Consider the following 15,407-nt stretch of genomic DNA (forward strand, 5'->3'; position numbering starts at 1 on the left):
AATGCGGATGGTTCCATTGAGAGGTACAAAGCTCGGCTAGTTGCAAAAGGGTTCACTCAGACTTATGGTATAGATTACTTGGAGACATTTGCCCCAGTAGCCAAGAATACCACCATTCGGGTTCTATTATCTCTTGCAGCAAGTTACACTTGGCCTTTGTACCAAATGGATGTTAAGAATGCCTTCCTGAATGGGGACTTGTAGGAAGAGGTTTACATGTGGTTGCCTCCTGGATTCTGTGATACAGAGGCAGGTAAGAAGGTCTGCCGACTCAATAAGGCATTGTATGGTTTGAAGCAGTCACCTAGAGCTTGGTTCGACAGATTCAGACTAGCCCTTGGGAAGTTAGGTTATGTACAGGCCCAGTCAGATCATACACTGTTTCATCAAGAGGGTGGAGTCGTCATTGACACTACTTGCAGTATATGTTGATGATATTGTGGTGACAGGAAATGACAACCATGAGATTGAGTCCCTCAAACAGCTCCTTCATCAAGAGTTTGAGGTGAAAGATCTGGGTACACTATGGTACTTTTTGGGTATTGAGGCTGCTAGATCTAAACAGGGGATCTTTGTCTCTCAGAGGAAATATTTTCTAGATCCGTTGGCTGAAGCTGGAAAGCTGGGTGTCAAACCTACAGATACACCCATTGAACAAAACCACAGAATTAGTGCAGAGAGTGGGGAGCTTCTTGAAGACAAAGTTATGTTCCGGCGGTTAGTGGGAAAGCTCCTATATCTATGCCTCACCGGGCCAGATATCAGTTATGCTGTTAGTGTTGTCAGTCAGTACATGCATTCTCGTAGAACCACACACCTTCTAGCAGTAGAAAGAATACTAGCATACTTGAAGAGATGCCCGGGTAGAGGTATACTGTTCAAGAACAATGACCACATGAAGGTGGAAGTCTATACAGATGCCGATTGGGCTGGGAGTGTTGACGACAGAAGGTCTACCTCTGGATATTGTGCTTTTGTGGGAGGTAACCTGGTCTCTTGGAGGAGTAAGAAACAAAGTGTCGTCTCCCGATCTAGTGCTGAAGCTGAATACAGGTCAATGGCTAACGGAGTGGCTGAAATTCTTTGGCTGAGATCACTACTTGAGGAGTTGGGTATTGAGTATGAGAAGCCCCTGATGCTGTATTGTGATAATCAAGCGGCTATTAATATAACACACAACCCGGTGCAGCATGACAGAACTAAACATATTGAAGTTGATCGACACTTTGTACGTGAGAGGGTCTCATCACAAGAAGTGTGTCTCCCATACATCACCTCCAACATGCAGCTGGCAGATATCCTCACCAAAGCTGTACCACGGAAGAAGCTAGAGGCGGATCTATCCAAGTTGGGAATGATAAACATTTATTCCCAACTTGAGGGGGAGTGTAGAGAACACTGATGTGGACCCCACAGCTACAGTCCCACTGTGTTCGTAGGGTGGAAGGTGTTCTAGTCTTCCTAGGGTTAGCTATTGGTCATTTAGTTGTTTCAGTTGTTATTTATTTCAGTCTTATTTCTGCTCTATTTGTTATGTAAAGACTAAGGGCAGATCTGTCATTTCTATGTAATGAGCATAACCTATAAATATTAATTAAAGTGACGGCGGCAGAACATGAAGCTTCTGCTCCTCCTTTTCAACTCTTGTGTTGTACTGCTTCTCCTCCCTCTTCCTCCTCTTTTCTCTTTACCTTTCTTCTTATTTTCAAACCTGAAATCAATTAGGGTTCAATACTGATAACAGTCCTGAACTTCTACTAAAACAAAGAGTGAAACTTTTCTGGGACTCTTCCCTGTACTCCAGTTCTTCCTGATTTTGATGCCGAACAGTAGATCACCTTCCTGATGACTAGATCCCACCAAAAAATCCAAGAACTGGGCAATATATAGCAAATTGACCAGCCCTTTGTTACTTCATGCAGTTGGCCGATCTAGGGCTGCATGAGAATGTTTCAAGAACCCTAGCCGGTGCTCTGATACCAAGTAGAAATCTGCTGAAATAAAAAATATGAACAGAAAAGTGGTTTCTTGAAGAGAGATGGAAGAGAGAAGGAGAAGATGAGAAGAAGAGATCTTGAAAAGAAAAGAGAGCAATAATCTGGCTGCCCCCTTCACTTATTATTTATACTAAAAATAATAGAGCAGTACAAAGACAACCGTTGCCCTTATAGGGCGGCATAACATGAAACAGCATATATAAGACTCAAAAACATAATAAAATTTGGACTCACATAACTACTGTGGTCCCCACCTCCTATCTAACAACTAACATAAAATATTTACTCAGAAAAACAACATAAAACTGATTAATCTTCAACAAGAATAGCCCTTGGGTGGGACTCATTTTCTTTGACATGTTATAGGAGAAAAATATGTCAGTCAAAGATGCTGTCAACCTGATAGTGTGATAATTTGATGTGAACTTTGATATAAGAAGCCCCTTAAGGCTGATTTTGTATCTTATTCCCTGCATCTATATAATGTGTTACTATTTTTACAATTTCAGGATGAATAATTTCCCTTTTATACATCAAAAGTGCATGTATAATCCAGAGACATTGAAAAAGGAAAAATAAATTGTCTGTCTATCTATAATATATAGACATAACCTGGCAAGTTTTTTAGACCTGTGTCTCATTTTATTTTGAATTGTAAGGGGAACCAAATTAAAAATTTATTTTTAAATATTAAGGGATGCTTACTTTCTTTCTTCCATTTGTAGGTTCTAAATGCTTGTGTGCGGCGCAAACAATGGGAAGGGGCATTTTGGGTGTTGCAGCAATTGAAACAACAGGGTCTGCAGCCTTCTAACACAACATATGGCCTTGCCATGGAGGTACCAAGTGACTTCTCTCAACTTCCTCTCTTGCTACCTGTTTTTATGACATTACTACATTGACTAGGTTGAATTGGATTTATCTTGTAGTTGTAGCATCCTTTTATAAAGCAATCATTTTTGTGCTAGGTTATGATTTTTTTAATCATTAAAAGTATTACCATATCTCATTGTTTGGTTCTGACAAACTGATCATCATTTGGAATTGCCATTTTGGTTCACCTTCAAAGTTTCAATTTGATCTGTCCTATGTAATTACTGAATTAGTATATTAGAGGCTATTTTATTATGAGAGGTAATTTATCAAAACGGGCCATTTCATGGTGCAATGATCTTGAGCTAACAAGCATGGGGATGGGGTTTTAGTCTGATAGTGGCCCATTTGTGCAAGAAAAAAAATGCCAAAGTTTAGGTGTGTATCCAGCAGTCTACCCCTCCCAAGATACCTGTATTAACTGAACCAGGGTTTGTGCAAATGAAAGAACATCAACAAGGAGATTAGAAACTGTTTATACTCAATTACAGAGCTGTACAATAATGCCCCTAGAAAGCATCAATGAAGAAAAAAAAGAAAAAAAGTAAAGTACAACTGGGCCAATACTAACATGATACAACAAATATCTAAACTCCTAGGTTCTGTAAACACTCCTTCAAAATTGTTGTAAAGACATAAGCATTGGTTTGTCAACCAGAAAAAGATGTTGAGATCATGTCATGGCCTTGGTGAAGGTGCTAGTAAATCAGAGGCCATATGTAGGAGAGTGATGGATCCTGCAAGAATAAATCTCTTATGATATAACAAAGCCCGTTCGCCTCTACCTTTGTTAGCTTGCCGATGAAGAGGGGAAGGATCTTATGGAAGTGTATGAGGGCAGCAGTCTATTGGACAATATGGGAAGAGAGGAATCAGAGAATTTTTCTTGATGAAGAAAGGAGTAGGGATGCTATCATTGAAGCTATCACCATCAGAGTAGTCCATTGGGTGAAGACACTGCATACTTTTAAGGATTTCTCTATGGATGTTTTGATGAGGAATTGGAGGGAGGTAGCATATTCTTTTCCTTTCAAGGAGGTTAGTAGGCCTTCTTGGTCCCCTCTTGTGTTTTTATTAAGCTCAACTTTGATGGCAACAATAAAGGAAACTCAGGTCCATTTGGCATTGGAGGAGTCTTTAGGGATGGGGAAGGAAAAGTCATTGTGATCTATTCATGTCCAATTGGAATAGGTGATTCATTGAGGGTGGAAATTATGGCTGTTTTGGAAGGCATTCAATGAATATTAGGAAACTCCTAGTAGAGGGTGATTCTAAGCTTGTGATAGAGTGGCTTAGGGAGGAAGAGGAGATTGGGTGGTGATGTTATATCTATGAGGAGGATAATCAAGAGACTGTTACAGGTAGGGGTGTTCACGGTCTGGTTCGTTGCTGTTTAGAGAAGATCTCAGGCCAAACCAATAAATTACTGTTTGAGAAATTCCCAAACCAAACCAGGCCAAACCGTTTTATTACGGTTTGGTGGTGTCTAATATGGTTTGGGGAACTTTGGACCATTCTTTGATTCTATAGGGCTTAACCCAATTAGAGCCCAAATAACACCCCTAAAATTTAAAACTTAAAACTTTTATTATAAAATAAAAGTTTATTATTTATTTATAATTTTATACATTTGGTTTAGATATATTATATTATATACATAATATTTATACATCATTTATTTTTATGATTCTATTGTATATTTATAGATTTATATTATATATAATTTTGGTTTACAGTTTACGGTTGGGTTCGGTTTGTAAAGTCCAAGAAACCAAACCGAAACCGCAAACTGCAATTTAACGAATTATGAAACCAAACCAAACCATTTTCAAGTGCAGACCGAACTAAACCGCAAACTTGGTTTGGTTTTGTGGTTTGAACCAAACAATGAATACTCCTAGTTACAGGGGGTGGAAATGAACTTCAAATGGGTGAGAAGAGATGCCAATGCTTTTGCTTACACACTTGCCAAACAAGGGGTGGGAAGGAACAACTAATTTTGGGCTATGTTGTAATTGACATTTCTGTTGGGGAGTGTTTTTGCTCTGAAGGTGTATCAACTTGTTTATCATTTGTAAGATTAGCTAATTTAAGCAAGTCTGAAGCATACTTTCGCTGGTTAACGAAGTAACTCCGATTGCTCTTTTGAATCTCAAGTCCTAAGAAATAAGTCAGTGGCCCCAAATCTTTCATATGACAAGATCTTTTAAGAAGAAACTTGAGTTTGATACCAACAACCGCAATAACATCTCTAAAATGCTCAACCATGCTCTGGAAGGTTGCTTGAAATCCATATAATGATTTTGTTAGTTGATACACTGAAGAAGGGCCATCATAGTATTTTGAAGGAGGTTTTGTGTACACCATTTGGGCCATTTCTTTCAAATACCCATGAAGAAATATATTATTCACATCCATCTGAAAAGTAGTCCATTGATTAGCTACAGATAAAGCCAAGAGTACTTGGACCATAGCCATCTCAGAAATAGGGGAAAACATCTCTTCATAATTAATGCCATACTCTTGCTTGTATCCTTGTGCCATCAGTCATGCCTTATAGTGGTACAAAGAGCCATTAGATTTTAATTTAACTGTGTGCACCCAATGGCTAGCAATAATAGATGCATTAGGAGTGGCAAGTACTAAATCCTAGATATCATTCTCTTGTAAGGCTTGAAATTTTGTATCGAGAGGTTCTTTACAATGGGGGCTACCAGTAGACTATTGGTAAGTTCAGGAAATTCTTGTTGAGGAAAAAACAATAGAAAAGGAGCTATAGGAGGAAAGAAAACCTTAGCAGTCAGGAGGACAAGAAATACAAAAAGAAAGACAAAGGAATATTAATAAAAGGAACAAAGGAGGTACATCGCAAAGTAGAAGGGTAAAGTTCACTTACAATAGCATGAGGAAGCTGTTGATCAGGTTCTAGAGGTTAGGGATGCAAATGGATCGGATTTCAATCAGGGTATATCCTGAGTCTGAATCTTATCTGATAATATAAATATTATATCTGATCTGATTCGATTATCTGGCAGATCTTACAAAGATGAATTCGAATTTGTTAAGGATATTAGATATCTAAATCTGATCCGATTTGATTTAATTACCCATATGTCTTGTAAAATTTAACAAATTATTAATTTGAAAAAACAAAACAATCTATACTAAGAAAAAAACACAAGTATTTTTTCAACCAATTTTATCATGTATATTTTAAATAAAATGTGGGTATACATGTCTTGTTACAAAACAGCATTAATAATATAAAAAATCAAAATGCAATATAAATGTAGCAAGGTACCAACCAGCTGGTTGGTAAGAGTAGTCGATCTAGACTACAATCAGTCTTGAATTAAAAAGAAAGAAGGATGAAAAATTGAAGAGAAGAAGAAGAGAAGAGAGGAAGAAAAGAAGTACATGAAGAGAGTTTCAGAAAAGAGAGAGCCGGTCATAATTTCTGCTGACCCTCTCTTAGTATTTATATAACTATTGGCTAACTGTAAAAGGGCTGAATTGCCCTTATTGCTTACATGGCAAATAGAATAAGAAATAACTAATAATAAAGCTGAAATAACTACCAACTAACACTGTCATATCTAACAGAAATATTGCTGCCATACGAACACTGTGGGCACCACATCAGTGGGGTCCACATCAGTGTTCTTTACACTCCCCCTCAAGTTGGGAATAGATATTTGTCATTCCCAACTTGCATAGATCTGCCTCTAATTTCTTTCTTGGAACAACCATGGTGAGAAGATCTGCAAGCTGCATGCTGGAAGTGATATACAGAAAACACACTTCTTGAGATGAAACCCTTTCTTTGACAAAATGTCGGCCTACTTCAATATGCTTAGTTCTGTCATGCTGTACCAGATTATGATCTATATTAATAGTAGCCTGATTATCACAATACAGCATTAAGGGCTTCTCATAAGCAATACCCAACTCCTCAAATAGTGATTTCAACCATAGGATTTCAGCCACACCATTAGCTATAGACCTGTATTTAGCTTTTGCACTAGAACGAGAAACAACACTTTGCTTCTTACTCCTCTAGGAGACCAGGTTACCTCCTACAAAAGCACAATATCTAGAGGTAGACCTTCTATCATCAATATTCCCAGCCCAATCAGCATCTGTATAAACCTCTATCTTCATGTGATTATTATTCTTGAATAGTATACCTCTATCTGGGCACCTCTTCAAATATGCTAATATCCTCTCAACTGCAAGTAAACGAATAGTCTTAGGAGAGTGCATATACTGACTGACAACGCTGACCGCATAACTGATGTACGGTCGTGTGAGACAAAGAGGAGTTTTCCAACTAATTACTAGAACATAGCTTTATCTTCAAGTGGCTCTCCACCCTCTACATTGATCTTGTGATTTTGTTCAATAGGTGTATCTGTAGGCTTAACACCTAATTTTCCAATTTCTTCCAACAAATCTAGAACATACTTTCTTTTGGAAACAAAAATCCCATGTTTAGATCTAGCTACCTCAATACCCAAGAAGTATTGTAGCTCTCCCAGATCTTTCACCTCAAATTCTTGATGAAGGAGTTGTTTGAGAGACTCAATCTCACCATTATCATTCCCTGTCACTACAATATCATCAATGTATATAGCAAGCAAGGTCAAGGAAGAGTCCACTCTCTTAATGAACAATGTATGGTCTGACTGGGCCTGTACATAGACGAACCTTTTAAGGGCTTGTCTGAATCTATCAAACCAAGCTTTGAGGGACTGTTTTAGTCCATACAAAGCTTTATTCAACCGGCAAACCTTCTTTCCTGTGTTTGCATGATAAAATCCAGGAGGCAACTGTATGTAGACTTCTTCCTACAAGTCTCCATTGAGGAAGGCATTTTTGACATCCATCTAGAACAAGGGCCAAGAGTAACTGGTTGCAAGGGACATTAAAACTCTAATGGTGGTCATCTTCGCTACTGGAGCAAAAGTCTCTAAGTAGTCTATACCACAAGTCTGAGTAAATTCCTTTGCAACTAACCGAGCCTTATACCTTTCAATGGAACCATCAACATTATGTTTCACAGTAAATACCCATCTACATCCAACCGACTTCTTCCCTTTAGGCTGGTCAACTAGCTCCCAAGTATTATTCCTTAGAAGAGCATCCATTTCAACCTTCATTGCATCTTTCCACTCAGGAACTGACAAGGCCTCCTGCACTGTTTTGGGGATAGGAATATCAGCAATAGATGTGAGGAAGGACCTGTAAGAGGGGGACAAGTGATCATAGGACACGAATTGGGAAATGCAGTGGGCTGTGGATGTGGTGCAACGCTGTTTGCCTTTACGGACTGCAATGGGGAGGTCAAGGTCAACCAAAGGAGGTAAGGGCTCAACAGTGGAAGGTATCTCAGTGGAACCCGGATTCGATAAAGGAACTATAGTACCTAGATCTGGATCCGTAGAAGGCACTGGAGCTGGCCTAGACTGCTAATGACCGAAATCAACCTGCCTCCACCGCCTGTGATAGACTCTCAAATCCCGGCACCTCTGACACCCCTCCCCATTACATCCTTCATCACTCAATGGATCAGGTAAAGGAACTTCTGATGAGTTAACCCCACACTCACTATTCTCCCCTGAGGAGAAACCCTAGGATAATAGGGTACATCCTCGAAGAAAGTAACATCCATAGAGACAAATCTTTTCCCAGAAGTCGGTTCATAGTAGCAATATCTCTTTTGAGTTTATGCATAACCGAGAAAAATGCATTTGGAGGTCTTAGGATCAAATTTGGAACGATGAGGTCCAAGAATCTGAACAAAGCAAGTACAACCAAAGGTTTTAAGGGGAACAGTAAACAAGTCTTTATCAGGGTATAGGAGGGTAAATGGAGGCTTCATGCCAAGAACCCGTGAAGGAACTCGGTTAATGAGATACACTGCTGTAAGAATAGCATCTCCCTAGAAACGAATAGGCACATTGGAGTTAAACATGATGCTTCTGGCCACCTCCAATATGTGCCGATTCTTCCTCTTAGCAACCCCATTCTGCTGGGGTGTATGAGGACAAGTACTTTGGTGGATAATCCTATGGTCAAGCAAATAGGAGGCTAATTGGTTGGCAAAGTATTCTTTCGCATTATCGGATCTGAAAATTTTGATTTTGACCCCAAATTGGGTTAAAATCATCTGATGAAAGATCCGGGTCAAAGTAGGAACCTCATCTCGAGAACGCATAAGGTAAACTTAAGAAAACCAGGTTTAGTCATCAACAAACAACAAGAAATATCTATACCCCTCATAGCAGTGATGTGATAAGGACCCCAAACATCGGTATGCACAATATCAAAAGGATTGTTACTTCTTTTATTACTCAATGAATAAGATGTTCTACAATGCTTTGCAAGCTCACAACTCTCACATCTCAAATTGGGCATCTGAACAGACTCAAATAAATTAGGTAACAAACTCTTCAAAGACCGAAAAGATAAATGACCCAACCGATTATGCCAAAGCATAACCTGACTAACAGACTGAGAAACAAAAGACTTCCTATCTTCACTATCTTCCCAATGTGAACTCTCTCCAAGTAGATAGATCCTATTCGGCTCACAGCCTGTCCCAATCACCTTCCTTGTCTCCAAGTCCTGAAAAACACATCGGTCAGGGAAAAAGGTTACTGAACAATTTTGATGTTTTGTAATGCTACTAACTGAAAGCAAATTAGTATTAAGCTTAGGAACATGTAGAACTGAAGCTAAGGATATGGCATTAGACAACTTGATGTCTCCCTTGCTAGAAATGGGAACAAGGGAACCATCAACAATGGACACCTTATCTCTGCCAGAAGATAAGTGATAGGTAGTGAACAGTGATGGCAAGCCAGTCATATGGTTAGATGCACCTGAGTCTATTACCCAACAATGTACAGTGTTACCTGGAGCTGAAGCATGATAAGTTAGGCCCGAGTACCCGAATGAGCAAAAGCTGATGTGGGAGCTGGTGGTGGCTGAGATGGTTGAGCTGAATTGCCAACTTCCTTTTCCAACTTTGTCAGAGCAGCTCGGACAGTAGCTAGGGTGTCTAGGGGTGTGCCTTTTGTGCTCGAGGAGGCACAGTCAGTATTAACAACCATATTAGCATTACCCCTTTTGTTCCTGAGTTTTGCTGGGACTAAATGAGGGTGCAACTTCCAACAGGTGTCTTTAGTATGCTTGGGTTTCTTGCAGTGTTCACATACTAGATCCCGCTTGTCTTCCTTCTTTATATCCTTCTCCGTATCACCCCTGGACTAAGGTTTGACTGCTGCCAAGGTTGGTGGGAAGGGCTGATACTGCATTATAACCTTTCTCCTAGTCTCTTCACTATGTACTAAGGTGTAGGCTTGTGATAGGGTTACACTGTCTCTTGTCAGTAGTTGCTGTCTCACAATATCATACTTAGGATTCAGACCAGCTAGGAACTCAAAAACCCTATTAGTCTCAAAACCCTTAAGAAAACACAAAATTCTGAAGCCGCACCTCTCAGACTAAACCAAGATGATCTTTTTTGAACAGAATCATAAGAAAAAGCTTACTTTATGAAACAATCTCTGGCCGCCACCTTTTGGTTGATGCAAAACCCTAATCTTGAGGATCCGAAGCTTCTTCTGATTCTTCCTGACTACTGGAACTCTCCCAGACTTCTACAATCTCTTTAGTAGCAGCCGCACACTACTAGTAACCTCCAAGAATCAGCCGATCCTCCTTCCTTGTTGAAAAACTTCCAAATGTAGGAGGTTCTCATGCAATCGGCCTAATCAGATTAGCATAAGAGCTCCTAGGTCGGCTTTGATACCAAGTAGTCGATCTAGACTACAATCAGTCTTGAATTAAAAAGTGTAGAGAACACTGATGTGGGCCCCACAGCTATGGTCCCACTGTGTTCGTAGGGTAGAAGATGTTCTAGTCTGCCTAGGGTTAGCTATTGGTCATTTAGTTGTTTCAGTTGTTATTTATTTTAGTCTTATTTTTTGCTCTATTTGTTATGTAAAGACTAAGGGCAGATCTGTCCTTTCCATGTAATGAGCATAACCTATAAATATTATTTAAAGTGGCGGCGGCAGAATATTAAGTTTCTGCTCCTCCTTTCAACTCTTGTGTTCTACTGCTTCTCCTCCCTTTTCCTTTTCTTTCCTCCTACCTTTCTTCTTATTTTCGATCCTGAAATCCATTAGGGTTCAAGCCTGATAACAGTCCTAAACTTCTACTTGGTATCAGATCTAGGGTTTCTCATGTGAGTCTAGTCCAGTCGACCACATGAGAACCATCTAAGGCTGGAAGCTGAGATAGCAGAGCTCGTTGACTGGTTCTTGGAGATCTCCAGAGGATTAGCAGCTGTTTGAAGAAGTGCCACAGTTGCAGCGAGTTGGTGATCAGGAAGAATCAGAGAAGGCTAGGGTTCGGGTAACCTTGGTAGGCAGCAAACTGAATCCTATTGTAAGTCCTTTATTTTATGAGATAAGTAATATCAGAGAAGATAGGTTGGACCTATCCAGCAAGGGTGGCCGAACCACTCTAGGGTTTTATCTCTCTATTCTCCAGGGTTTTGTCTTATCCTTGCGGCAAACCCTAGTATTGGACTGAACCTTGTGATCGTATCCCTGCGGCAAACCCTAATAGTTCTCAACATTGATCAGTTTTAGGGTTTCATATTAACCCTAATACAAACCTTATCCGTACGGTACTGTCTGGAGTGTATGGCCTTTAGGACTGATTAAAACCTCAAATTGGCTTCAGCATATCAGATTGTTCTTCAAACTGTTTTTCAGTTTTCTTTTGGGGTTTCGAACACTTCTAAAGAGGTGAAAACAGTTCGGACTGTTGCTGTTGTGTGTGGTTATTGATTTCAGATCAGTTTTATACATGTTTCATGCACATCTACTGTGAGTACAGATTGGTTCTATACTGATTTTGTGATTGTGGTTGGTGGTCCTAGTGCTGGTTTTGACTGTAGTAACCTAATTTTGAGACTTCTGGTTCTTGACCGAAATGGAGTTTAAGAATCAGGCAGAAGGCAGTATTGGGAACAACAGTTATGGTGGTGGTTCTGAGACAGGTTTTCAGATTACAACCGTAAAGTTTGATGGATCAAACTATTTGGAATGGGCCCAATCAGCCATGATGGCTATTGGGGGAAGGGACAAAGTAGGGTATCTCTTCGGAGATGTGGCAGAACCTTCCAAGGGAGACCTTATGTATACCAAGTGGGTCCAAGAAAACTACTTGGTTATGACATGGCTCTGCAATTCTATGCAGCCCCATATCAACCGAAATTACTTATGGGCAAAGACAGCCAAGGAGATATGGAATGTGATGAAAGAGACTTACTCCCAACCCCTTAATGTTGCCAGGGCATATGAATTGAAATGTGAGGTGAATTCCCTTAAACAAGGAGAGAAACCGGTGTCGGTCTACTTCTCTACCTTGAAGTTCCTGTGGCATGAGATTGATCACTTAGAGACTCTTGAGTGGGAGAGTCCCAAAGATGCTCAGATACATAGAAAGCACATCGAGACAAACAGAGTGTTTGAGTTCCTGGTAGGACTGAATTCAGAATATGATATTGTGAGGCAGCAGATTTTGACCAGAGATAGTGTGACCCTCTCTCAGGCATACTCTTTAGTGCATAGTGAAGAGACCAGGAGGAAAGTCATGATTCAACCTTAGCCGCTTACACCTACCTTGGTAGCTGTCAAACCCAAAACAGAGGGTGATTCAGAGAGGGACAGAAAGAAGGAAGATAAAAGGGATGTTGTGTGTGAGCATTGCAAGAAACCTAAACACACGAAAGAAACATGTTGGAAGCTGCATTCACATTTGGTCCCGACAAAGTTGAGAAATAAAAAGGGTAATGCTCATGTGGCTATGACTACTGATTCAGCATCCTCTGGCACAAGAGGCACACCATTAGAGACCTTAGTTGCAGTTCGGGCTGCTCTAATACAATTGGAGAAGGAAGTTGGCAGTTCAGCTCAGTTACCGCAGTCATCGTCAGCCCCGGCCACATCGGCCTTTGCACACTCAGGTACTCGAGCCTCAGCCTACCATGCCTCTGCTTCAGGTACTACTGAACCTTGTTGGGTAATAGATTCAGGTGCATCCAACCATATGACTAGCTTGCCCTCTTTGTTTACTACTTATTACTTGTCCTCTGGTAGGGATAAAGTATCTATAGCTGATGGCTCTCTTGTCCCTATTTCTGGCAAGGGTGACATCAAACTGTCGGATACTATATCCTTGTCCTCTGTCTTGCATGTTCCTAAACTGGATACTAACCTCCTTTCCATTAGTAGTATTACCGAACATTTGAACTGCTCAGTAACTTTCTTTCCTGACTGATGTGTTTTTCAGAACCTGGAGACGAAGAAGGTGATTGGGACTGGCCGTGAGACGAATGGGATCTATCTGCTCGGGGAGAGTTCTCGTCGGGGAGAGTCAGTGGATAAGAAGCTACTTGTTTCTCAGGTTGTGAGTCCGGTTATGCTTTGGCATAACCGATTGGGTCATTTATCTTTTCGGTCCTTGAAGAGTTTGTTTCCTACTTTGTTTGAGTCTGTTGAGTCATCTCAGTTAAAGTGTGAAAGTTGTGAGTTTGCTAAACATTGTAGAAACTCTTATTCATTGAGTAATAAAAGGAGTAATAGTTCTTTTGATATTGTGCATACTGATGTTTGGGGGCCATATCACATTCCTTCTATGGGTGGGTACAGGTATTTTTTGTTATTTGTTGATGACCACACCCGGTTTTCTTGGGTTTATCTTATGCGTTCACGAGATGAGGTGCCTGCCCTGACCCAAAACTTCCACCAAATGATCCTAACCTAGTTTGATGCCAGGATCAAAGTGCTTAGATTTGATAATGCAAAGGAATACTTTGCTAAGCCATTGGCATCGTACCTCCTTAATCATGGGGTTATCCACCAGAGCACTTGCCCTCATACACCTCAGCAGAATGGGGTTGCAGAAAGGAAGAATAGGCACATCTTGGAGGTGGCTAGAAGTATTATGTTTACCTCCAATGTCCCTATTCGCTTCTGGGGTGATGCTATCCTTATGGCGGTATATCTTATTAATCGGATTCCTTCCCGGCTTCTTGATATGAAACCTCCTTTTTCCCTTCTATACCCCAATGAGGAGTTGTTCACTATTCCCCTCAAGACATTTGGTTGTACCTGTTTTGTTCAGCTTCTCGGTCCCCATCACTCCAAGTTTCCAAATGCATCTTTCTTGGTTATGCACAAACTCAAAAGGGTTATTGTTGTTATGATCCTGTCTCAGGGAAGAAGTTTGTATCCATGGATGTCACTTTCTTTGAGGAGACACCCTATTATTCTCGGGTCTCTCCTTAGGGGGAGAGTAGTGAGCGTGGAGATTTGGGTCCTTTTCTTCAGGGGGAGTGCAGTGAGGACAGGGTTAATACTTTTGGGGCTGTTCCCTTACCTATTCCAGTTGGTGATGAGGGCTACAATAGCGAGGGTGGTCAGAGGGATCGGGAGTTGAGAGTCTATCACAGGCGATGCACGCAGGTTGATCCCGGTCATCAGCAGTCCCGGCCAGCTCCAACCTCCTCTGCGGCTCCAAGTCCAGATATTACAGTCCCAGGGCCCACAGAGACTCTTTCCATTGTTGCTACCTCACCCTCTGCAGATGACCTTGACCTTCTCATTGCCCTCCGTAAAGGAAAACGGCATTGCACCACATCTACAGCCCATTACATCTCCCAGTTTTTGTCCTATGATCGCCTATCTCCCTCCTACAGGTCCTATCTCACCTCCGTTGCTGATGTCCCTATTCCGAGAACAGTGCAAGAAGCCCTATTAGTCTCGGAGTGGAGAGGTGCAATGCAAGTTGAAATGGATGCCCTGTTGAAAAATAATACCTGGGAGCTAGTTGACTTGCCTAAAGGAAAGAAACCAGTTGGATGCAGGTGGGTATTTACTGTGAAGCACAATGCGGATGGTTCCATTGAGAGGTACAAAGCTCGGCTAGTTGCAAAAGGGTTCACACAAACTTATGGTATAGATTACTTGGAGACATTTGCCCCGGTAGCCAAGATGACCACCATTCGGGTTCTATTATCTCTTGCAGCAAGTTACACTTGGCCTTTGTACCAAATGGATGTTAAGAATGCCTTCCTGAATGGGGACTTGCAGGAAGAGGTTTACATGCGGTTGCCTCCTGGATTCTGTGATACAGAGGCAGGTAAGAAGGTCTGCCGACTCAATAAGGCATTGTATGGTTTGAAGTAGTCACCTAGAGCTTGGTTCGACAGATTCAGACTAGCCCTTGGGAAGTTAGGTTATGTACAGGCCCAGTCAGATCATACACTGTTTCATCAAGAGGGTGGAGTCGTCACTGACACTACTTGCAGTATATGTTGATGATATTGTGGTGACAGGAAATGACAACCATGAGATTGAGTCCCTCAAACAGCTCCTTCATCAAGAGTTTGAGGTGAAAGATCTGGGTACACTACGGTATTTTTTGGGTAGTGAGGTTGCTAGATCTAAACAGGGG

At 40.9% G+C, this 15,407-nt stretch overlaps 1 protein-coding gene across 1 annotated transcript in view; it reads left to right on the forward strand.

The window, feature by feature from the left end:
* The window catches only part of EMB2279 (pentatricopeptide (PPR) repeat-containing protein), an 89,449-nt gene that overhangs the window by 29,344 nt on the left and 44,698 nt on the right, over positions 1–15,407 (forward strand). Inside the window, exon 5 of the mRNA XM_010276729.3 lies at positions 2,723–2,836. Within this exon, the coding sequence (XP_010275031.2) occupies positions 2,723–2,836 (114 nt within the window). The remainder of the gene's footprint in view (positions 1–2,722; positions 2,837–15,407) is intronic.

This window comes from Nelumbo nucifera, chromosome 3 (assembly GCF_055504915.1).
Source record: "Nelumbo nucifera cultivar China Antique chromosome 3, China Antique-T2T, whole genome shotgun sequence".
NCBI classification, from domain to species: Eukaryota; Viridiplantae; Streptophyta; class Magnoliopsida; order Proteales; family Nelumbonaceae; genus Nelumbo; species Nelumbo nucifera.